Source organism: Coloeus monedula (genome assembly GCF_965178545.1).
Source record: "Coloeus monedula genome assembly, chromosome: 37".
NCBI classification, from domain to species: Eukaryota; Metazoa; Chordata; class Aves; order Passeriformes; family Corvidae; genus Coloeus; species Coloeus monedula.
The window spans coordinates 1,188,829-1,212,727 of record NC_138817.1 but is presented as its reverse complement, the minus strand read 5'-3'; the positions used below and the strand labels follow the sequence as shown (position 1 = coordinate 1,212,727).

Sequence of the window (23,899 nt, the reverse complement as noted above, 5' to 3'; positions counted from 1 at the left end):
ACTGGGAGCACTGGGAGCCAAACTGGGAGCCCAAACTGGGAGCACTGGGAGCTCAAACTGGTCCAGACTGGGAGCTCAAACTGGGAGGCCAAACTGGGAACTCTGGGAGCCCAAACTGGGAGCCCAAACTGGGAGCACTGGGAGCTCAAACTGGGAGCCCAAACTGGGAGCTCTGGGAGCCCAAACTGGGAGCACTGGGAGCCCAAACTGGGAGGCCAAACTGGGAGCTCTGGGAGCCCAAACTGGGAGCCCAAAGTGGGAGCTCTGGGAGCCCAAACTGGGAGCCCAAACTGGGAGCACTGGGAGCCCAAACTGGGAGCCCAAACTGGGAGCACTGGGAGCCCAAAGTGGGAGCACTGGGAGCCCAAACTGGTCCAAACTGGGAGCCCTGGGAGCCCAAACTGGGAGCACTGGGAGCCCAAAGTGGGAGCACTGGGAGCCCAAACTGGGAGCCCAAACTGGTCCAAACTGGGAGCTCAAACTGGGAGGCCAAACTGGGAGCTCTGGGAGCCAAACTGGTCCAAACTGGGAGGCCAAACTGGGAGCACTGGGAGCCCAAACTGGGAGCCCAAACTGGGAGCCCAAACTGGGAGCACTGGGGGCTCAAACTGGAAGCACTGGGAGCCCAAACTGGTCCAAACTGGTTTATACTGGTCCATACTGTTTCATACTGGTCCATACTAGTCCATACTGGTCTGTACTGGTCCATACTGGTCCATACTAGTCCGTACTGGTCCGTACTGGTCCATACTCATCTATACTGGTCTGTACTGGTCTGTACTGGTCTATACTGGTTTATACTGGTTTATACTGGTCCATACTGGTCCGTACTGGTCCTTACTGGTCTGTACTGGTCCCAGTCCCTGCGCAGGCGCAGCAGCCGGAGCCTCTCCGGGTATTTCCTGGCCGGACGCAGCATGAGCTGGGCACCGGTGAGTGACCACTGGTTTGTACTGGTTTGTACTGGTTTGTACTGGTCTGTACTGGTTTGTACTGGTTTGTACTGCTTTCTACTGGTTTATGCTGGTTTGTACTCGTGCCGTACTGGTGCCATAGTGGGGGGATGGAGGGGTCACTCAGGGTCACTCAGGGGTCACTCAGGAGTCACTCTGGGGTCACTCAGGTCAAACTGGCCCATACTGGTTTATACTGGTTTGTACTGGTGCCACACTGGGGGGATGGATGGGTCACTCAGGGGTCACTCAGGGGTCACTGAGGGGTCACTCAGGAGTCACTCAGGGGTCACTCAGGGGTCACTGGGGTCACTCAGGGGTCACTCAGGGTCACTGGGGCCACTCAGGGGTCACTCATGGGTCACTCATGGGTCACTCAGGGTCACCGGGGTCAGTCAGGGTCACTCAGGGTCAGTCAGGGTCAGTCAGGGTCACTCAGGGGTCACTCAGGGTCACTCAGGGGTCACTGGGGTCACTCAGAGGTCACTCAGGGGTCACTCATGTGTCACTCATGGGTCACTCAGGGGTCACTCAGAGGTCACTCAGGGGTCACTCATTGGTCACTCAGGGGTCACTCAGGGGTCACTGGGGTCACTCAGAGGTCACTCAGAAGTCACTCATGGGTCAGTCAGAGGTCACTCAGGGTCACTCAGGGGTCACTCAGTGCTCACTCAGGGGTCACTCAGGGGTCACTCAGGGGTCACTCAGGGGTCACTCAGTGCTCACTCAGGGGTTACTCAGGGGTCACTCGGGGTCACTCCGGGATCACTCAGGGGTCACTCAGGGGTCACTCCGGGGTCACTCAGAGGTCACTCAGGGTCACTCATGGGTCACTCCGGGGTCACTCAGAGGTCACTCCGGGATCACTCAGGGGTCATTCAGGGTCACTCAGGGGTCACTCAGGGTCACTCAGGGGTCACTCAGGGTCACTCAGGGGTCACTCCGTCCCCTCCAGGTGGGGGCGTCGCTCTTCGCCAGCAACATCGGCTCCGGGCACTTTGTGGGCCTGGCCGGGACGGGCGCGGCCGGCGGCATCGCCGTGGGCGGCTTCGAGTGGAGCGTGAGTCGCGATATCCCACGACAGGCCGCGATATCGCGCCGTGTATCGCGATAGGTGACGATCTATCGCCGTGTATCGCGATAGGTGACGATCTATCGCCGTATATCGCGATAGGTGACGATCTATCGCCATGTATATCGCGATATGTGACGATCTATCGCCGTGTATATCGCGATAGGTGACGATCTATCGCCGTGTATATCGCGATAGGTGACGATCTATCGCCGTGTATATCGCGATATGTGACGATCTATCGCCGTGTATATCGCGATAGGTGACGATCTATCGCCGTGTATATCGCGATAGGTGACGATCTATCGCCGTATATCGCGATAGGTGACGATCTATCGCCGTGTATATCGCGATATGTGACGATCTATCGCAGTGTATATCGCGATAGGTGACGATCTATCGCAGTGTATATCGCGATAGGTGACGATCTATCGCAGTGTATATCGCGATAGGTGACGATCTATCGCCGTATATCGCGATATGTGACGATCTATCGCAGTGTATATCGCAATAGGTGACGATCTATCGCCGTATATCGCGACACGTGACGATCTATCGCCGTATATCGCGATAGGTGACGATCTATCGCCGTATATCGCAATAGGTGACGATCTATCGCCGTATATCGCGACACGTGACGATCTATCGCCGTATATCGCGATAGGTGACGATCTATCGCCGTATATCGCGATATGTGACGATCTATCGCCGTATATCGCGATAGGTGACGATCTATCGCCGTGTATATCGCGATAGGTGACGATCTATCGCAGTGTATATCGCGATAGGTGACGATCTATCGCAGTGTATATCGCGATATGTGACGATCTATCGCCGTATATCGCGATATGTGACGATCTATCGCCGTGTATATCGCGATATGTGACGATCTATCGCCGTATATCGCGATAGGTGACGACATATCGCGATAGATCGCCATATCGCCTCCCCCCCTCCCCCCCCCGCCCCCTCCGGTGGCTCTGTGACCATTCCAGGTGGCCCCAGAGCGCCCCCTAGTGGCTCTGTCGCGATATCGCCACGCCCTCCCCCCCCCCCCCCTCGCTATCGCGATATGACCCCGCCCCCTGCCCCTCCCCCAGGGCATGTTCATTGTGCTGCTGCTGGGCTGGGTGTTCGTGCCCATCTACCTGAGAGCCGGGGTGAGACTGGGATGGACTGGGAGGGACTGGGAGGGACTGGGAGGGGACTGGGAGGGGCTGGGAGGGGACTGGGAGGGGATTGGGAGGGACTGGGAGGAACTGGGAGGGGATTGGGAGGGACTGGGAGGAACTGGGAGGGGATTGGGAGGGACTGGGAGGGGACTGGGAGAGACTGGGAGGGACTGGGAGGGACTGGGAGGGGACTGGGAGGGACTGGGAGGGGACTGGGAGGGACTGGGAGGGACTGGGACAAACAGGGCATGGCCTAACTGGGCGTGGCCTAACTGGGGGCATAGCCTAACTGGGCGTGGCCTAACTGGGCGTGGCCTATCTGGAGGCGAGGCCTAACTGGGAGTGTGTGTGTGTCTAACTGGGGTAGTGCCCTAACTGGGCGTGCCCTAACTGGGCGTGGCCTAGCTGGGGGTGTGGCCTAATGGGGCATGGCCTAATGGGGGGTGTGGCCTAACTGGGGGCGTGGCCTAACTGGGCATGGCCTATCTGGAGGCGAGGCCTAACTGGGAGTGTGTGTGTGTGTCTAACTGGGGGAGTGCCCTAACTGGGCGTGCCCTAACTGGGCGTGGCCTAAGGGGGCGTGGCCTAACGGGGGGGCATGGCCTAACTGGGCATGGCCTAACTGGAGGCAAGGCCTAACTGGGGGTGTGTGTGTGTGTCTAACTGGGGGAGTGCCCTAACTGGGCGTGCCCTAACTGGGCGTGGCCTAAGGGGGCGTGGCCTAACGGGGGGCGTGGCCTAACTGGGCATGGCCTAACTGGAGGCAAGGCCTAACTGGGGGTGTGTGTGTGTGTCTAACTGGGGGTGTGGCCCAACTGGGCAGGGCCTAACTGGGCGTGGCCTAACTGGGCGGCGCCTGGTGGGGCGTGGCCTAATGGGGCGTGGCCTAACTGGGCGTGGCCTATCTGGGTGTGGCCTAACTGGGCGTGGCCTATCTGGGAGTGTATGTGTGTCTAACTGGGGGTGTGGCCTAACTGGGCATGGCCTAACTGGGCGTGGCCTAACTGGGTGTGGCCTAACTGGGGCGGGGCCGAACTGGGTGTGGCCTATCTGGAGGCGAGGCCTAACTGGGAGTGTGTGTGTGTCTAACTGGGGGCGTGCCCTAACTGGGCGTGGCCTAACTGGGGCGTGGCCTAAGGGGGCGTGGCCTAACTGGGTGTGGCCTAACTGGGGCGGGGCCTAACTGGGCGTGGCCTAACTGGAGGCAAGGCCTAACTGGGAGAGTGTGTGTGTCTAACTGGGGGCGTGGCCTAACTGGGCGTGGCCTAACTGGGTGTGGCCTAACTGGGCGTGGCCTAACTGGCCGTGGCCTAACTGGGGGCGTGGCCTAACTGGGCGGGGCCTAACTGGGCGGGGCCAGGTGAGCACCATGCCCGAGTACCTGGGCCGGCGCTTCGGGGGGGGCCGGATCCGCCTCTACCTGGCCCTGCTCTCGCTGGGGCTCTACGTCAGCACCAAGATCTCGGTACTGGGAGCACTGGGTTATACTGGGAGGGGACTGGGAGGGGATTGGGGGGGATTGGGAGGGACTGGGAGGGACTGGGAATGGGCTGGGAGGGAGTGGGAGGGACTGGGAGGGGACTGGGAGGGGACTGGGAAGGACTGGGAGGGGACTGGGAGGTACTGGGAGGGACTGGGAATGGGCTGGGAGGGACTGGGAGGGACTGGGAATGGACTGGGAAGGACTGGGAGGGGACTGGGAGGCACTGGGAGAGGACTGGGAATGGACTGGGAGGGACTGGGAATGGGCTGGGAGGGACTGGGAGGGACTGGGAATGGACTGGGAAGGACTGGGAGGGACTGGGAATGGACTGGGAAGGACTGGGAGGGGACTGGGAGGCACTGGGAGGGGATTGGGGGGGATTGGGGAGGACTGGTTTATACTGGGAGGGACTGGGAGGGAACTGGGGGGAACTGGGAAGGACTGGGAGGGGATTGGGGGGAACTGGGAGGTCACTGGGAGGGACTGGGAAAATCTGGGAGGGACCGGGAGGTGACTGGGAGGGGATTGGGGTTACTGGGTTATACTGGTTTGGGGTTTGGGCATTGCTGGGACGAACTGGGAGCTACTGGTTCTTACTGGGATGGGGTTTGGGCATTGCTGGGAGGGGACTGGGAGGGACTGGGAGGGACTGGGAGGAAGCCCCAGATTCCAGAAGGACCCCCCAGTCCCCTCCCAGTATCATCCCAGTCGCCTCCCAGTCCCTCCCAGTGCCTCCCAGTATCCCCCAGTATCATCCCAGTCTCCTCCCAGTCCCTCCCAGTCCATCCCAGTCCCTCCCAGTATCATCCTAGTAACCTCCCAGTATAAACCAGTCCCTCCCAGAGCCCCCCAAACCCCCCCAAATCCACCCCAAACCCCCTCCCAGTCCCTCCCAGTTTGTCCCAGTCCCTCCCAGTATCATCCCAATCCCCTCCCGGTATAAACCAGTCCCTCCCAGTACCCCCCAAACCCCCTAAACCCCCCCAAATCCACCCCAAAACCCCTCCCAGTCCCTCCCAGTTTGTCCCAGTCCCTCCCAGTACCTCCCAGTATCCCCTGGTATCATCCCAGTAACCTCCCAGTAGAAACCAGTCCCCTCCCAGTATGGACCAGTTTGTCCCAGTCCCTTCCAGTCCATCCCAGTCACCTCCCAGTCCCTCCCAGTGCCTCCCAGTATCCCCCAGTATCATCCTGGTAACCTCCCAGTATGAACCAGTCCCTCCCAGTCCTCCCAGTGCCTCCCAGTCCCTCCCAGTCCCTCTCAGTCCCTCCCAGTCTCTCCCAGTCCCTCCCAGTATCATCCCAATCCCCTCCCAGTATAAACCAGTCCGTCCCAGTCCCCCCCAGTACCCCCCAAACCCCCCAAATCCACCCCAAACCCCCTCCCAGTCCCTCCCAGTTTCTCCCAGGGCCCACCAATCCCCTCCCAGTCCCTCCGGGTTTGTACCAATCCCCTTCCCAGTCCCTCCCAGTTTGTCCCAGTCCCTCCCAGTACCCCCCTGCAGGTGGACATGTACTCGGGGGCGCTGTTCATCCGCGAGGCCCTGGGCTGGGACCTTTACGCCTCCGTGGGGGCCCTGCTGGGGATCACGGCCCTGTACACGGTCACGGGTGGGACTGGTTTATACTGGTTTATACTGGTTTATACCGGGAGGGACCGGGAGGGGGACTGGAACAAACTGGGAGGAGGTTGGGACAAACTGGGAGGGACTGGGAGGGGGTTTGGGGTGGATTCGGGGGTGTTGATGGGGATTTGGGGGGGGTACTGGGAGGGACTGGTTTATACTGGGAGGTGCTGGGGTGATACTGGGAGGGACTGGGAGGCGCTGGGAGGGGACTGGGACGGACTGGGAGGGACTGGGAGGTGCTGGGAGGGGACTGGGAGCGACTGGGAGGGACTGGTTTATACTGGGAGGCACTGGGGGTGATAGTGGGAGTGGACTGGGAGGGGATTGGGGGGCCACTAGTTTATACTGGGAGGGACTGGGATGTAACTGGTCCGTACTGGGAGTGACTGGGAGGGGATTGGGAAGGTCCATACTGGTTTATACTGGTTTATACTGGTTGTTGGGCTTTATACCTGTCCATACGGCTCCATACTGGTTTATACTGGTCTATACTGGTCTATACTGGTCCCGCAGGCTCTGTGCTCCAGCCTGGCCGAGCTCACTGCTCCATACCAGTCTATACTGGTCCATACTGGTTTTTACTGGGTTTTGGGCTTTATACCGCTTCATACTGGTTCATATTGGTCTATACTGGTTTCTACTGGTTTATACTGGTTTATACTGGCCTAGGGGGCCTGACGGCGCTGATGTTCGCGGACCTGGTGCAGACCCTCATCATCATCGTGGGCGCCTCGGTGCTGGCCGGCTACGGTGGGACTGGGAGCACTGGTTTATACTGGGAGGGACTGGGAGGGGACTGGGAGGGACTGGGAAGGACTGGGAGGGGATTGGAAAGGACTGGGAGGGACTGGGAGGGGATTGGGAGGGACTGGGAGGGACTGGGAGGGGATTGGAAGGGGCTGGGAGGGACTGGGAGAGACTGGGAGGGGACTGGGAGGGACTGGGATGCAGCACTGTGGTGCCTTACTGGTTTATACTGGTTTCTACTGGTCCATACTGGTCCATACTGGTCACTGGGAGGCAGCACTGCCTGCCCTCCAAAACCACCCCCAACCCCCAAACTGGTTTATACTGGTCCATCCTGCTTTCTACTGGTTTCTACCGGTTTCTACTGGTTTCTACTGGTTTTTACTGGTCTTTAATGGTTTATACTGGTTTATACTGGTCCATACTGGTCCTGGGCCATACTGGGAGGGAGCACCACCCACTCTCCAGTACCACCCCCAAACCCCATCCTGGTTTCTACTGGTTTATACTTGTCTTTACTGGTTTCTACTGGTTTATACTTTTCTTTACTGGTTTCTACTGGTTTCTACTGATTTATACTGGTTTATACTGGTTTATACTGGTCTTTACTGGTTTATACTGGTTTATACTGGTTCACACTGGTCGTGGGCCATACTGGGAGGGAGCACCACCCACTCTCCAGTACCACCCCCAAACCCCATCCTGGTTTCTACTGGTTTCTACTGGTTCATATTGGTTCATACTGGTTCTTACTGGCTTATACTGGTCCATACTGGTTTCCGGCAGCTCTGGGCGCCGTGGGGGGCTACCAGGGCCTGCTGGAGCGTTACCCCCTGGCCCTGCACCCCAACGCCTCCGGGCCCTGCGGGCAGCCCCGGCCCGACGCCTTCCACCTCCTGCGCCATCCCAGTACCGGGGACCTGCCCTGGCCCGGCCTCGTGCTGGGACTGGGAATCATCTCGGCCTGGTACTGGTGCACCGACCAGGTGGGACTGGGAGGCACTGGGAGGGCATTGGGAGCAACTGGGAGGGGATTGGGAGGGACTGGGAGGGGATTGGGAGCAAGTGGGAGGGGATTGGGAGGGACTGGGAGGGGACTGGGAGGGACTGGGAGGGGACTGGGAGGGGATTGGGGGGCACTGGGAGGGACAGAGGAGGCACTGGGAGAGACAGAGGAGGCACTGGGAGAGACTGGAAAGGACTGGGAGGGGACTGGGAGGGACTGGGAGGGGACTGGGAGCAAGTGGGAGAAACTGGGAGCAACTGGGAGGGGACTGGAAGGGACTGGGGGGCACTGAGAGGGACAGAGGAGGCACTGGGAGAGACTGGGAAGGACTGGGAGGGGATTGGGAGCAAGTGGGGGAGACTGGGAGGGACTGGGAGGGGACTGGGAGGGGACTGGGAGGCACTGGGAGGGACAGAGGAGGCACTGGGAGTGCTGGGATGTCACTGGTCTGTAACTGGGATCACTGGGTGGTCACTGGGATGACTGGGCTGTAACTGGGAATACTGGGCTGTCACTGGGAGTGCTGGTCCATCACTGGGCTGTAACTGGGAATACTGGGCTGTCACTGGGAGTGCTGGTCCATCACTGGGCTGTAACTGGGTTCACTGGGGTTTCACTGGAGTGTAACTGGTCTGTCACTGGGATCACTGGGTGGTAACTGGGATCACTGGGCTGTCACTGGGATCACCGGGCTGTAACTGGGATCACTGGGCTGTCACTGGTCTGTAACTGGGATCACTGGGCTGTCACTGGGATCACTGGGCTGTAACTGGTCTGTAACTGGGATCACCGGGTTGTAACTGGGATCACTGGGCTGTCACTGGTCTGTAACTGGGATCACCGGTCTGTAACTGGTCTGTCACCGGTCCATAACTGGGATCACCGGGCTGTAACCGGGATCGCTGGGCTTTAACTGGGATCACTGGGCTGTCACTGGGATCACTGGGCTGTAACTGGTCAGTCACTGATCTGTAACTGGGATCACCGGGCTGTAACTGGGATCACTGGGCTGTCACTGGGCTGTCACTGGGCTGTAACTGGTCTGTAACTGGGATCACCGGGCTGTAACTGGGATCACCGGGCTGTAACTGGTTTGTAACTGGGATCACTGGTCTGTAACTGGGCTGTCACTGGTATTACTGGTCTGTAACTGGGATCACCGGGCTGTAACTGGGATCACTGGGCTGTAACTGGGATCACTGGGCTGTAACTGATATCACCGGGCTGTAACTGGGCTGTAACTGGGATCACCGGTCTGTCACTGGTCTGTAACTGGTATCACCGGGCTGTCACTGGGATCACCGGGCTGTAACTGGGATCACTGGTCTGTAACTGGGATCACTGGGCTGTAACTGATATCACCGGGCTGTAACTGGTCTGTAACTGGGATCACCGGGCTGTAACTGGACTGTAACTGGTATTACTGGTCTGTAACTGGGATCACTGAGCTATAACTGGGATCACTGGGCTGTAACTGGGATCACTGGGCTGTAACTGGTCTGTAACTGGGATCACCGGTCTGTCACTGGTCTGTAACTGGTATCACCGGGCTGTAACTGATATCACCGGGCTGTAACTGGGCTGTAACTGGGATCACCGGTCTGTCACTGGTCTGTAACTGGTATCACTGGGCTGTCACTGGGATCACCGGGCTGTCACTGGGATAACTGGTCTGTAACTGGTCCGTAACTGGGCTGCCTCCCCTCGCCCGCAGGTGATCGTGCAGCGCTGCCTGGCCGGCCGCTCCCTCACCCACGTCCGCGCCGGCTGCGTCGTCTGTGGCTACCTCAAGGTGCTGCCCATGTTCCTGATGGTGCTGCCCGGAATGGCCGCCCGTGTCCTCTTCCCTGGTCAGAGCCTCCCCCACCCCCCACTGCCCTCCCCAGCCCCCCAAGATGGCCGCCAGACAAGGTGGCTGCCAAGATGGCTGCCAGTGACTGAGCCAGTATGGCTACCAAGATGGCCGCCACAGGACTGGTCCAATATGGCTGCCCAAGATGGCTGCCAGTGACTGAGCCAGTATGGCTACCAAGATGGCTGCCGAGGGATTGGTCCAATATGGCTGCCCAAGATGGCTGCCAGTGGCTTAGGCGGTGTGGCCACCAAGATGGCCACTAAAGAATTGATCCAATATGGCTGCCAAGATGGCTGCCAGTCACTGAGCCGGTATGGCTACCAAGATGGCTGCCAGTCACTGAGCCAGTATGGCTACCAAGATGGCTGCCAAGGGATTGGTCCAATATGGCTGCCCAAGATGGCTGCCAGTGACTGAGCCAGTATGGCTACCAAGATGGCTGCCGAGGGATTGGTCCAATATGGCTGCCCAAGATGGCTGCTAAGTGACTGACACATCCAATATGGCTGCCCAAGATGGCTGCCAGTGGCTTAGGCAGTGCGGCCACCAAGATGGCCACTAAAGAATTGATCCAATATGGCTGCCAAGATGGCTGCCAGTCACTAAGCCAGTATGGCTACCAAGATGGCCACCGAGGGATTGGTCCAATATAGCTGCCCAAGATGGCTGCCAGTGACTGAGCCAGTATGGCTACCAAGATGGCTGCCGAGGGATTGGTCCAATATGGCTGCCCAAGATGGCTGCTAAGTGACTGACACATCCAATATAGCTGCCCAAGATGGCTGCCAAGTAATTTATCCAATATGGCCACCAAGGAATTGATCCAATATGGCTGCCCAAGATGGCTGATAAGTGACCCACCCATCCAATATGGCCGCCAAGGAATTGATCCAATATGGCTGCCCAAGATGGCTGCCAGTGGCTTAGGCAGTGTGGCCACCAAGATGGCCACTAAAGAATTGATCCAATATGGCTGCCAAGATGGCTGCCAGTCACTGAGCCGGTATGGCTACCAAGATGGCCACCGAGGGATTGGTCCAATATAGCTGCCCAAGATGGCTGCCAGTGACTGAGCCAGTATGGCTACCAAGATGGCTGCCAAGGGATTGGTCCAATATGGCTGCCCAAGATGGCTGCTAAGTGACTGACACATCCAATATGGCTGCCCAAGATGGCTGCCAGTGGCTTAGGCAGTGTGGCCACCAAGATGGCCACTAAAGAATTGATCCAATATGGCTGCCAAGATGGCTGCCAGTCACTAAGCCGGTATGGCTACCAAGATGGCCACCGAGGGATTGGTCCAATATGGCTGCCCAAGATGGCTGCCAAGTAATTGATCCAAGATGGCTGCCAAGTGACCCATCCAACCAATATGGCCGCCCAAGATGGCTGCCAAGGAATTTATCCAAGATGGCCACCAAGGAATTGATCCAATATGGCTGCCCAAGATGGCTGCCAGTGACTGACCCAACCAATATGGCCGCCCAAGATGGCTGCTAAGTGATTTATCCAAGATGGCCACCCATTGGTTTGTACTGGTCCGTACTGGTTTATACTGGTCCATGCCGGTCCATACCGGTCCGTACTGGTCCGTACTGGTTTATACCAGTCCATACTGGTTTATACTGGTCTATACTGGTTTATACTGGTTTGTACTGGTCCATACCGGTTTATACTGGTCCATACCAGTTTATACCAGTTTATACTGGTCTATACTGGTTTACACTGGTTTATACTGGTTCATACTGATTTATACTGGTTTATACTGGTTTATACTGGTCCGTACCGGTTTATACCAGTTTATACTGGTCTATACTGGTTTACACTGGTTTATACTGGTTCATACTGATTTATACTGGTTTATACTGGTCCGTACCGGTTTATACCAGTTTATACTGGTCTATACTGGTTTACACTGGTTTACACTGGTCCATACCGGTTTACACTGGTCTATACTGATCCATACCGATCCATAGTGGGTAACACTGGTCCATACTGGTCTATACTGGTCCATACTGGTTTATACTGGTCCATACTGGTCCATACCGGTCTATACTGGTTTATACTGGATTTTGGGGTTTATACCAGTCTATACCAGTCCATACTGGCTTATACCAGTCCATACTGTTTATACTGGTTTATACTGGTATATACTGGTCTATAGCGGTCCATACAGGTCCATACTGGTCCATACTGGTCTTTACTGGTCTATACTGCGTTTTGGGGTTTATACCAGTCTATACCAGTCCATACTGGTTTATACTGGTCCATACCGGTCCATACTGGTTTATATTGAATTTTGGGGTTTATACCGGTCCATACTGGTCCATACCGGTTTCTACTGGTCTATACTGGTTTATACCGGCCCATACCGGTTTACACAGCTCCATACTGGTTTATACTGGTCCATACTGGTTTATACTGGATTTTGGGGTTTATACCAGTCTATACCAGTCCATACCAGGTCTATACTGGTCTATACTGGTCTATACTGGTCCATACTGGTTTATACTGGTATATACTGGTCCATACTGGTTTATACTGGATTTTGGGGTTTATACCAGTTTATACCAGTCTATACCAGTCTATACCAGTCCATACTGGTCTATACCGGTCCATACTGGTTTATACTGGTCCATACTGGTCCATACTGGTCTATACTGGTCCGTACTGGTCCATACTGGTCCATACTAGTTTATAGTGGTATATACTGGTTCATACTGGTTTATACTGGTCCGTACTGGTCTATACTGGTCCATACCGGTCCCTACTGGTTTTTATTGGTATATACTGGTCCATACCAGTCTATACCGCTCCATACCGGTCCATACCAGTTTATACCGGTCCATACTGGTATATACTGGTTTATACTGGATTTTGGGGTTTATACCAGTCTATACCAGTCCATACTGGTCTATACTGGTCTATACTGGTCTATACTGGTCCATACTAGTTTATACTGGTATATACTGGTCCATACTGGTTTATACTGGATTTTGGGGTTTATACCAGTCTATACCAGTCTATACCAGTCCATACTGGTCTATACTGGTCCATACTGGTTTATACTGGTCCATACTGGTCCATACTGGTCTATACTGGTCCGTACTGGTCCATACTGGTCCATACTAGTTTATAGTGGTATATACTGGTTCATACTGGTTTATACTGGTCCGTACTGGTCTATACTGGTCCGTACTGGTCTATACTGGTCCATACTGGTCTATACTGGTCCATACCGGTCCCTACTGGTTTTTATTGGTATATACTGGTCCATACCAGTCTATGCCGCTCCATACCGGTCCATACCAGTTTATACCGGTCCATACTGGTATATACTGGTTTATACTGGATTTTGGGGTTTATACCAGTCTATACCAGTCCATACTGGTCTATACTGGTCTATACTGGTCCCCACAGAGGTCGTGGGCTGCGCCGACCCCCAGGGCTGCTCCCGGGCCTGCGGCTCCCCCGCGGGCTGCTCCAACGTGGCCTATCCGCGACTGGTGCTCAGCCTCCTGCCCCACGGTAATTAGCGCTAATTAGCGCTTATTAATCCTTATTAGCCGTTATCAGGGGTTTATTAGAGCGTTATTAGCGGTTATTAGGCAGTTATTAGGGGTTATTAGGCACCGGTAAGGCGTATCTGGGGGGTTTTATGGCGTTATTAGGGGTTATTAGCGCTAATTAGCGCTTATTAATCGTTATTAGCCATTATCAGGGGTTTATTAGAGTGTTATTTGCTGTTATTAGGCAGTTATTAGGGGTTATTAGGCACCGGTAAGGCTTATCTGGGGGGTTTTATGGCGTTATTAGGGGTTATTAGCGCTAATTAGCGCTTATTAATCCTTATTAGCCATTATCAGGGGTTTATTAGAGCGTTATTAGCGGTTATTAGGCAGTTATTAGGGGTTATTAGGCACCGATAAGGCTTATCTGGGGGGTTTTATGGCGTTATTAGGGGTTATTAGCGCTAATTAGCGCTTATTAATCGTTATTAGCCATTATCAGGGGTTTATTAGAGTGTTATTTGCTGTTATTAGGCAGTTATTAGGGGTTATTAGGCACCGATAAGGCTTATCTGGGGGGTTTTATGGCGTTATTAGGGGTTATTAGCCCTAATTAGCGCTTATTAATCGTTATTAGCCATTATCAGGGGTTTATTAGAGCGTTATTAGCGGTTATTAGGCAGTTATTAGGGGTTATTAGGCACCGATAAGGCTTATCTGGGGGGTTTTATGGCGTTATTAGGGGTTATTAGCGCTAATTAGCGCTTATTAATCGTTATTAGCCATTATCAGGGGTTTATTAGAGTGTTATTTGCTGTTATTAGGCAGTTATTAGAGATTATTAGGCACCGATAGGGGGTATCTGGGGGGTTTTGTGGCGTTATTAGGGGTTATTAGCGCTAATTTGCGCTTATTAACCGTTTTTAGCCATTATCAGGGGTTTATTAGAGTGTTATTTGCTGTTATTAGGCAGTTATTAGGGGTTATTAGGCACCGGTAAGGCTTATCTGGGGGGTTTTATGGCGTTATTAGGGGTTATTAGCGCTAATTAGCGCTTATTAATCGTTATTAGCCATTATCAGGGGTTTATTAAAGCATTATTAGCGGTTATTAGGCAGTTATTAGAGATTATTAGGCACCGATAGGGGGTATCTGGGGGGTTTTGTGGCGTTATTAGGGGTTATTAGCGCTAATTTGCGCTTATTAACTGTTACTACCCTTTCTTAAAGGTTTATTAGAACGTTATTAGGTGTTATTAGGCAGTTATTAGGGGTTATTAGGCACCGATGGGGGGGTTTATGGCTTTATTAGCGATAATTAGGGGTTAATTAAGGGTTTTATGGGGTTATTAGCGATAATTAGGGGGTTAATTAAAGGTTATTTGGAGTTATAAGGGGATATTAGGGTGTTATTAGCGGTTATTAGGGTGTTATTAGGGGATAATTAGGGCGTTATTAGGGCTTTTAGGGTGTTATTAGCGGTTATTAGTGGTTATTAGGGGTAATTAGGGCGTTATTAGGGCTTTTAGGGTGCTATTAGCGGTTATTAGTGGTTATTAGGGGCTAATTAGGGCGTTATTAAGACTTTTAGGGTGTTACTAGTGGTTATTAGTGGTTATTAGGGGCTAATTAGGGCGTTATTAGGGCCTTTAGGGTGTTATTAGCGGTTATTAGTGGTTATTAGGGGATAATTAGGGCGTTATTAGGGCTGTATTACGAGTTACTAGGGGATTATTAGGGGGTTATTAAGAGTTTTATGGGGTTATTAGGAGTAATTAGGGCATTATAAGGGGTAATTGGGACGTTATTAGGGCGTTATTAGCGGTCATTAGTGCATAATTAGTGGTTTTTAGTGGTAATTAGGGCGCAATTACCAGTTATTAGGGCATTATTAGGGGAAATCAGGGCGTTATTGGGGTAATTAGAGGATTATTAGGGAGCTATTAGGGAGGTATTGGGGTCCTTAGGGGTAATTAGGGCGTTATTAGGAGTTATTAGGGCGTTATCAGGGGTTATTAGGGGTAATTAGGGCATTATTGGGGTAATTAAAGGGTTATTAGGAGTTATTAGGGCGTTATTAGGGGTAATTAGGGCATTATTGGGGTAATTAGAGGGTTATTGGGAGTTATTAGGGCGTTATTAGGGCTTATTGGGGTAATTAGAGCATTATCAATGGTAATTAGAGGGTTATTGGGAGTTATTAGGGCGTTATTAGGGCTTATTGGGGTAATTAGAGCATTATTAATGGTAATTAGAGGGTTATTAGGAGTCATTAGGGCGTTATTAGGGGTTATTGGGGCATTATTAGGGGTTATTAGCTGTTATTAGTTGTAATTAAGGCCCTATTAAGCACAATTAGGGTGTTATTAGGGCTTTTAATGCCATTATTAGGGGTAATTAGGGCCTATTAAGGAATTCTTAGGGGTCATTAGGGCGACTTTGGTGTTAATTAGGGGGTTATTAATGGTAATTAGCAGTTATTAGGCCATTAATATTGGTTATTGGGGTGCTGGGACTTTATTAGCACTATTAATTGTCAAATAATCCTCATTTTGGGGCTAATAATGCCATTTTTGGGGCTATTAATGGCTCTGCGACTGCTATTAGGACTAATAACCGTCTATTAATGCAATTTTTTCTCCAATTAGAACTATTAATTATTTATTAGTCCTATTTTTGGGGCTAATAACACTAATTTTTGGCCCTAATAACGGCAATTTTGGGGTTATTAGGACTATTAATCACCTATTAACGTTATTTCTGCGATTATTAGGAATATTAATGGCATATTAACTCTATTTTTGGGGCTAATAATGCCAGTTTTGGGCTATTAATTCTAATTTCCTGCCTAATAATTTCATTTTTTCACCAATTATTGTCTCTTAGTGAATTATTAGGATTATTAATCATCTATTAATGCTATTTTTGGGGCTAATAACGCCATTTTTGGCGCTAATAACTCCATTTTTTCGCCAATTAACTCCATTTTCTCACTAATTACGGCTATTAATTAATTAATAACATTATTTTTGCTGCTAATAACGCCATTTTTTTGCCTAATAACTCCATTTTTTCGCCAATTAACTCCATTTTTTCTCCAATTAACTCCATTTTTTTCACTAATTACCGCTATTAATTAATTAATAACATTATTTTTGCTGCTAATAACTCTATTTGGCCGCTAATAACGCCATTTTTGGTCCTAATAACACAATTTTTTCGTCTATTAACTCCGTTTTTTCACCAATTAACGCCGTGTTTTTCACTAATTAGGCTATTAATTAATTACTGACATTATTTTGGGGCTAATAACTCCAGTTTGGGTTCTAATAACGCCATTTTTGGCCCAAATAACACCATTTTTTCACCAATTAACGCCTTTTTTTCACTAATTACCGCTATTCATTAATTAATAGCATTATTTTTGGGGCTAATAACTCCAGTTTCGGTGCTAATAACTCCAGTTTCGGTGCTAATAACACCATTTTTGGCCCTAATAACACCATTTTTTCACCTATTAACTCCATTTTTTTGCGAATTAACGCCGGTTTTTTCACTAATTAGGCTATTAATTAATTACTAACATTATTTTTGGGGCTAATAACTCCAGTTTGGGTTCTAATAACGTCATTTTTGGTGCTAATAACGCTATTTTTGGCGCTAATAACACCATTTTTTTGCCTAGTAACTCCATTTTTTCGCCAATTAACTCCATTTTTTCACTAATTACCGCTATTCATTAATTAATAACATTATTTTTGCTGCTAATAACTCTATTTGGCCGCTAATAACGCCCTTTCTGGTGCTAATAACGCCATTTTTGGCCCTAATAACACCATTTTTTCACCTATTAACTCCATTTTTTTGCGAATTAACGCCGGTTTTTTCACTAATTAGGCTATTAATTAATTACTAACATTATTTTTGGGGCTAATAACTCCAGTTTGGGTTCTAATAACGCCATTTTTGGTGCTAATAACTATTTTTGGAGCTAATAACTCCATTTTTTTTGCCTAGTAACTCCATTTTTTCGCCAATTAACTCCATTTTTTTCACTAATTACCGCTATTCATTAATTAATAACATTATTTTTGCTGCTAATAACTCTATTTGGCCGCTAATAACGCCCTTTCTGGTGCTAATAACGCCATTTTTGGCCCTAATAACACCATTTTTTCACCTATTAACTCCATTTTTTTGTGAATTAACGCCGGTTTTTTCACTAATTAGGCTATTAATTAATTACTAACATTATTTTTGGGGCTAATAACTCCAGTTTGGGTTCTAATAACGCCATTTTTGGTGCTAATAACTATTTTTGGAGCTAATAACACCATTTTTTTGCCTAGTGACTCCATTTTTTTGCCAATTAACTCCATTTTTTTCACTAATTACCGCTATTCATTAATTAATAACATTATTTTTGCTGCTAATAACTCTATTTGGCCGCTAATAACGCCCTTTCTGGTGCTAATAACGCCATTTTTGGCCCTAATAACACCATTTTTTCACCTATTAACTCCATTTTTTTGCGAATTAACGCCGGTTTTTTCACTAATTAGGCTATTAATTAATTACTAACATTATTTTTGGGGCTAATAACTCCAGTTTGGGTTCTAATAACGCCATTTTTGGTGCTAATAACTATTTTTGGAGCTAATAACTCCATTTTTTTTGCCTATTAACTCCATTTTTTTGCGAATTAACTCCATTTTTTCACTAATTACCGCTATTCATTAATTAATAACATTATTTTTGCTGCTAATAACTCTATTTGGCCGCTAATAACGCCCTTTCTGGTGCTAATAACGCCCTTTCTGGTGCTAATAACGCCATTTTTGGCCCAAATAACACCATTTTTTCGCGAATTAACGCCGTTTTTTCACTAATTAGGCTATTAATTAATTACTAACATTATTTTTGGGGCTAGTAACTCCAGTTTGGGTTCTAATAACGCCATTTTTGGTGCTAATAACTCTATTTTTGGCCCTAATAACTCCATTTTTTCACCTATTAACTCCATTTTTTTGCGAATTAACTCCATTTTTTCACTAATTACCGCTATTCATTAATTAATAACATTATTTTTGCTGCTAATAACTCTATTTGGCCGCTAATAACGCCATTTTTGGCCCTAATAACACCATTTTTGGCCCTAATAACTCCATTTTTTCACCTAATAACGCCGTTTTTTCACCAATTAACGCCGTTTTTTCCCCCTTCATTACCGCTAATTATTAATTAACATTAATTCCGCCCTCCCAGGCCTGCGGGGGCTGATGCTGGCCGTGGTTTTGGCCGCCCTGATGTCGTCGCTGGCCTCGATCTTCGCCAGCTCGGCCGCCCTTTTCACGCTGGACGTTTACCGGAAACTCCGGCCCCGGGCGGGGCAGCGGCACCTCCTGGTGGCCGGCAGGTGAGGGACACGTGACCCCAGGTGACCTCCGGTGACCCCAGGTGACCTCAGGTGACCTCGAGACACCCAAATTTGGTCATCCCAGGTGTCCAAGAAGCCCCAAATTTTGGCTTCCAAGTGACCTTGAAGGACCCAAATTTTGGGTTCTCAACCTCTGAGGGGCCCCAGATTTTTCCTGGATGACCCCAGGTGACCTCAGGTGACCTCAGGTGACCTCAGGTGACCTCAGGTGACCCCTGGTGTCCAGGCGACCTTGAGAGACCCAAATTTGGTCATCCCAGGTGTCCAAGAAGCCCCAAATTTTGGCTTCCAAGTGACCTTGAAGGACCCAAATTTGGCTTCCAAGTGACCTTGAAGGACCCAAATTTTTTTAGGGTGACCTCAGGTGACCTCAGGTGACCTCAGATGACCCCTGGTGTCCAGGCGACCTTGAGAGACCCAAATTTGGTCATCCCAGGTGTCCAAGAAGCCCCAAATTTGGCTTCCAAGTGACCTTGAAGGACCCAAATTTTGGGGTTTTGACCTCTGAGAGACCCCAAATTTTTTTAGGGTGACCCCAGGTGACCTCAGGTGACCTCAGGTGACCCCTGGTGTCCAGGTGACCTCGAGAGACCCAAATTTGGTCATCCCAGGTGTCCAAGAAGCCTCAAATTTGTCTTCCAGGTGACCTTGAAGGACCCAAATTTTGGGTTCTCCACCTCTGAGAGACCACAAATTCTTTTGGGGTGACCTCAGGTGACCTCAGGTGACCTCAGGTGACCCCAGGCAACCTCAGGTGACCCCTGGTGTCCAGGTGACCTCGAGAGACCCAAATTTGGTCATCCCAGGTGTCCAAGAAGCCCCAAATTTGGCTTCCAAGTGACCTTGAAGGACCCAGATTTTGGGGTTTTGACCTCTGAGAGACCCCAAATTTTTTTAGGGTGACCCCCGGTGACCTCAGGTGACCCCTGGTGTCCAGGTGACCTCGAGAGACCCAAATTTGGTCATCCCAGGTGTCCAAGAAGCCCCAAATTTGGCTTCCAAGTGACCTTGAAGGACCCAAATTTTGGGGTTTTGACCTCTGAGAGACCCCAAATTTTTTTAGGGTGACCCCAGGTGACCTCAGGTGACCTCAGGTGACCTCATGTGACCCCAGGTGACCCCAGCTGTCCGGGTGACCTCAAGAGACCCAAATTTGGTCATCCCAGGTGTCCAAGAAGCCCCAAATTTTGGCTTCCAAGTGACCTTGAAGGACCCAAATTTTGGGGTTTTGACCTCTGAGAGACCCCAAATTTTTTTAGGGTGACCCCAGGTGACCTCAGGTGACCCCTGGTGTCCAGGTGACCTCGAGAGACCCAAATTTGGTCATCCCAGGTGTCCAAGAAGCCCCAAATTTTGGCTTCCAAGTGACCTTGAAGGACCCAAATTTTGGGTTCTCCACCTCTGAGAGACCACAAATTTTTTTGGGATGACCCCAGGTGACCTCAGGTGACCCCAGGTGACCCCAGGTGATCTCAGGTGACCTCAGGTGTCCAGGCAACCTCGAGAGACCCAAATTTGGTCATCCCAGGTGTCCAAGAAGCCCCAAATTTGGCTTCCAAGTGACCTTGAAGGACCCAAATTTTGGGGTTTTGACCTCTGAGAGACCCCAAATTTTTTTAGGGTGACCCCCGGTGACTTCAGGTGACCCCTGGTGTCCAGGTGACCTCGAGAGACCCAAATTTGGTCATCCCAGGTGTCCAAGAAGCCCCAAATTTTGGCTTCCAAGTGACCTTGAAGGACCCAAATTTGGCTTCCAAGTGACCTTGAAGGACCCAAATTTTTTTAGGGTGACCCCAGGTGACCTCAGGTGACCTCAGGTGACCCCTGGTGTCCAGGTGACCTCGAGAGACCCAAATTTGGTCATCCCAGGTGTCCAAGAAGCCCCAAATTTTGGCTTCCAAGTGACCTTGAAGGTCCCAAATTTTGGGTTCTCGACCTCTGAGAGACCCCAAATTTTTTTAGGGTGACCCCCGGTGACCTCAGGTGACCTCAGGTGACCTCAGGTGACCTCATGTGACCTCAGGTGACCCCAGCTGTCCGGGTGACCTCAAGAGACCCAAATTTGGTCATCCCAGGTGTCCAAGAAGCCCCAAATTTTGGCTTCCAAGTGACCTTGAAGGTCCCAAATTTTGGGTTCTCGACCTCTGAGAGACCCCAAATTTTTTTAGGGTGACCCCAGGTGACCTCAGGTGACCTCAGGTGACCGCAGGTGACCTCATGTGACCTCAGGTGACCCCAGCTGTCCGGGTGACCTCAAGAGACCCAAATTTGGTCCTCCCAGGTGTCCAAGAAGCCCCAAATTTTGGCTTCCAAGTGACCTTGAAGGACCCAAATTTGGCTTCCAAGTGACTTTGAAGGACCCAGATTATTTTTGGGTGCCCTCAGGTGACTCCAGGTGACCCCTGGTGTCCAGGTGACCTCGAGAGACCCAAATTTGGTCATCCCAGGTGTCGAAGAAGCCCCTAATTTTGGGTTCCAAGTGACCTTGAAGGTCCCAAATTTTGGGTTCTCGACCTCTGAGAGACCCCAAATTTTTTTGGGGTGACCCCAGGTGACCTCAGGTGACCTCAGGTGACCCCTGGTGTCCAGGTGACCTCGAGAGACCCAAATTTGGTCATCCCAGGTGTCCAAGAAGCCCCAAATTTTGGCTTCCAAGTGACCTTGAAGGACCCAAATTTGGCTTCCAAGTGACCTTGAAGGACCCAAATTTTTTTAGGGTGACCCCAGGTGACCTCAGGTGACCTCAGGTGACCCCAGGTGACCTCAGGTGACCCCTGGTGTCCAGGTGACCTCGAGAGACCCAAATTTGGTCATCCCAGGTGTCCAAGAAGCCCCAAATTTTGGCTTCCAAGTGACCTTGAAGGACCCAAATTTTGGGTTCTCCACCTCTGAGAGACCCCAAATTTTTTTAGGGTGACCCCCGGTGACCTCAGGTGACCCCTGGTGTCCAGGTGACCTCGAGAGACCCAAATTTGGTCATCCCAGGTGTCCAAGAAGCCCCAAATTTGGCTTCCAAGTGACCTTGAAGGACCCAAATTTTGGGGTTTTGACCTCTGAGAGACCCCAAATTTTTTTAGGGTGACCCCCGGTGACTTCAGGTGACCCCTGGTGTCCAGGCGACCTCGAGACACCCAAATTTGGTCATCCCAGGTGTCCAAGAAGCCCCAAATTTTGGCTTCCAAGTGACCTTGAAGGACCCAAATTTGGCTTCCAAGTGACCTTGAAGGACCCAAATTTTTTTAGGGTGACCCCAGGTGACCTCAGGTGACCTCAGGTGACCCCTGGTGTCCAGGTGACCTCGAGAGACCCAAATTTGGTCATCCCAGGTGTCCAAGAAGCCCCAAATTTTGGGTTCCAAGTGACCTTGAAGGTCCCAAATTTTGGGTTCTCAACCTCTGAGGGGCCCCAGATTTTTCCTGGATGACCCCAGGTGACCTCAGGTGACCTCAGGTGACCCCAGGCAACCTCAGGTGACCCCTGGTGTCCAGGTGACCTCAAGAGACCCAAATTTGGTCATCCCAGGTGTCCAAGAAGCCCCAAATTTTGGCTTCCAAGTGACCTTGGAGGACCCAAATTTCGCCTTCCCGACCTCCCAACGACCCCGGGTTTTTTTTGGGGTGGCCCCAGGTGACCTCACCTGTCCCCTCCCCCCCCCAGGCTGTGGGTGGTGGCCATGGTGGGGCTGAGCCTGGCCTGGCTGCCGGTGGTGGAGGCGGCGCGGGGCGGGCAGCTCTTCGACTACATGCAGGCCCTGGCCTCCTACCTGGCCCCGCCCGTGGCCGCCGTCTTCTTCCTGGCCATCTTCGTGCCCCGCGTCAACGAGCCCGTGAGTGGCACCTGGGCGCACCTGGGGGCACCTGGGGGGGTTGAAAGGGGGTTTAGGGGGCACCTGGGGGAGGTTTGGGCTCACCTGGGCGCACCTGGGCGCACCTGGGGGCACCTGGGGGGGTTGAAAGGGGGTTTAGGGGGCACCTGGGGGAGGTTTGGGGCTCACCTGGGCACACCTGGGGGGGTTGAAAGGGGGTTTGGGGCTCACCTGGGCACACCTGGGCACACCTGGGCACACCTGGTGGGGTTTGAAGGGGGTTTGGGGGAGATTCGGGGCACACCTGGGCTCACCTGGGCACAGCTGGGCACACCTGGGAGCACCGGGGGGGTTGAAAGGGGGGTTGGGGCTCACTTGGGCACACCTGGGCACACCAGGGGGGGTCTGAAAGGGTTTTTGGAGGATTTAAAGGGGGCTTGGGGCTCACCTGGGCACACCTGGGGCTCACCTGGTGGGGTTTGAAGGGGGTTTGGGGGAGGATTTGGGCTCACCTGGGCACAGCTGGGAGCACCTGGGGGCACCTGGTGGGGTTGAAAGGGGGTTTGGGGCACACCTGGGCACACCTGGGAGGGGTTGAAAGTGGAGTTGGGGGGACCTGGAAGCACCTGGGCACACCTGGGTGGGGTTTGAAGGGGGTTTGGGGGCATTTGGGGGTCACCTGGGCACACCTGGGCACACCTGGGCACACCTGGGGGGGGTTGAAAGGGGGTTTGGGGCTCACCTGGGCACACCTGGGGTTCACCTGGTGGGGTTTGAAGGGGGTTTGGGGGAGGATTTGGGCTCACCTGGGCACACCTGGGAGCACCTGGGCACACCTGGGGGGGTCTTGAAGAGTTTTTTTGGGATTTAAAGGGGGCTTGGGGCTCACCTGGGCACACCTGGGTGGGGTGAAAGGGGGTTTGGGGGGGGTTTGGGGTCACCTGGGTGCACCTGGGCACACCTGGGGCTCACTTGGGCACACCCGGGTGCACCTGGGGGGGTTTGGAGGGGGTTTAGGGGGCACCTGGGGGGGTTTGGGGCCCACCTGGGCACACCTGGGCACACCTGGGGGCACCTGGGAGGTGGGGGAGGGGAAATGGGGAAGTTTTTGGGGGGTTTTGGGGGGGATTCAGGTGTCCGGGAGACCTTAAAGGACCCCAATTTGGGGTCCAGGTGGGTTTGGAGCACCAAATTTTCACTCTCACCTGTCCAGGTGACCTCGAATCCCCCAAA

The 23,899-nt window shown here is 52.0% G+C and overlaps 1 protein-coding gene across 1 annotated transcript in view; it reads left to right on the top strand.

Annotated features, from left to right (window-relative positions):
• The window catches only part of LOC309584177 (sodium/glucose cotransporter 2-like), a gene marked incomplete at both ends in the record, with an annotated part of 37,018 nt that overhangs the window by 5,713 nt on the left and 7,406 nt on the right, over positions 1-23,899 (top strand). The window contains 11 exons of the mRNA XM_082300117.1: positions 861-932; positions 1,909-2,013; positions 3,126-3,185; positions 4,558-4,662; positions 6,186-6,291; positions 6,978-7,058; positions 7,842-8,041; positions 9,776-9,911; positions 13,337-13,444; positions 18,690-18,840; positions 22,519-22,687. Coding sequence (XP_082156243.1) covers positions 861-932; positions 1,909-2,013; positions 3,126-3,185; positions 4,558-4,662; positions 6,186-6,291; positions 6,978-7,058; positions 7,842-8,041; positions 9,776-9,911; positions 13,337-13,444; positions 18,690-18,840; positions 22,519-22,687 — 1,293 coding nt within the window. The remainder of the gene's footprint in view (positions 1-860; positions 933-1,908; positions 2,014-3,125; positions 3,186-4,557; positions 4,663-6,185; positions 6,292-6,977; positions 7,059-7,841; positions 8,042-9,775; positions 9,912-13,336; positions 13,445-18,689; positions 18,841-22,518; positions 22,688-23,899) is intronic.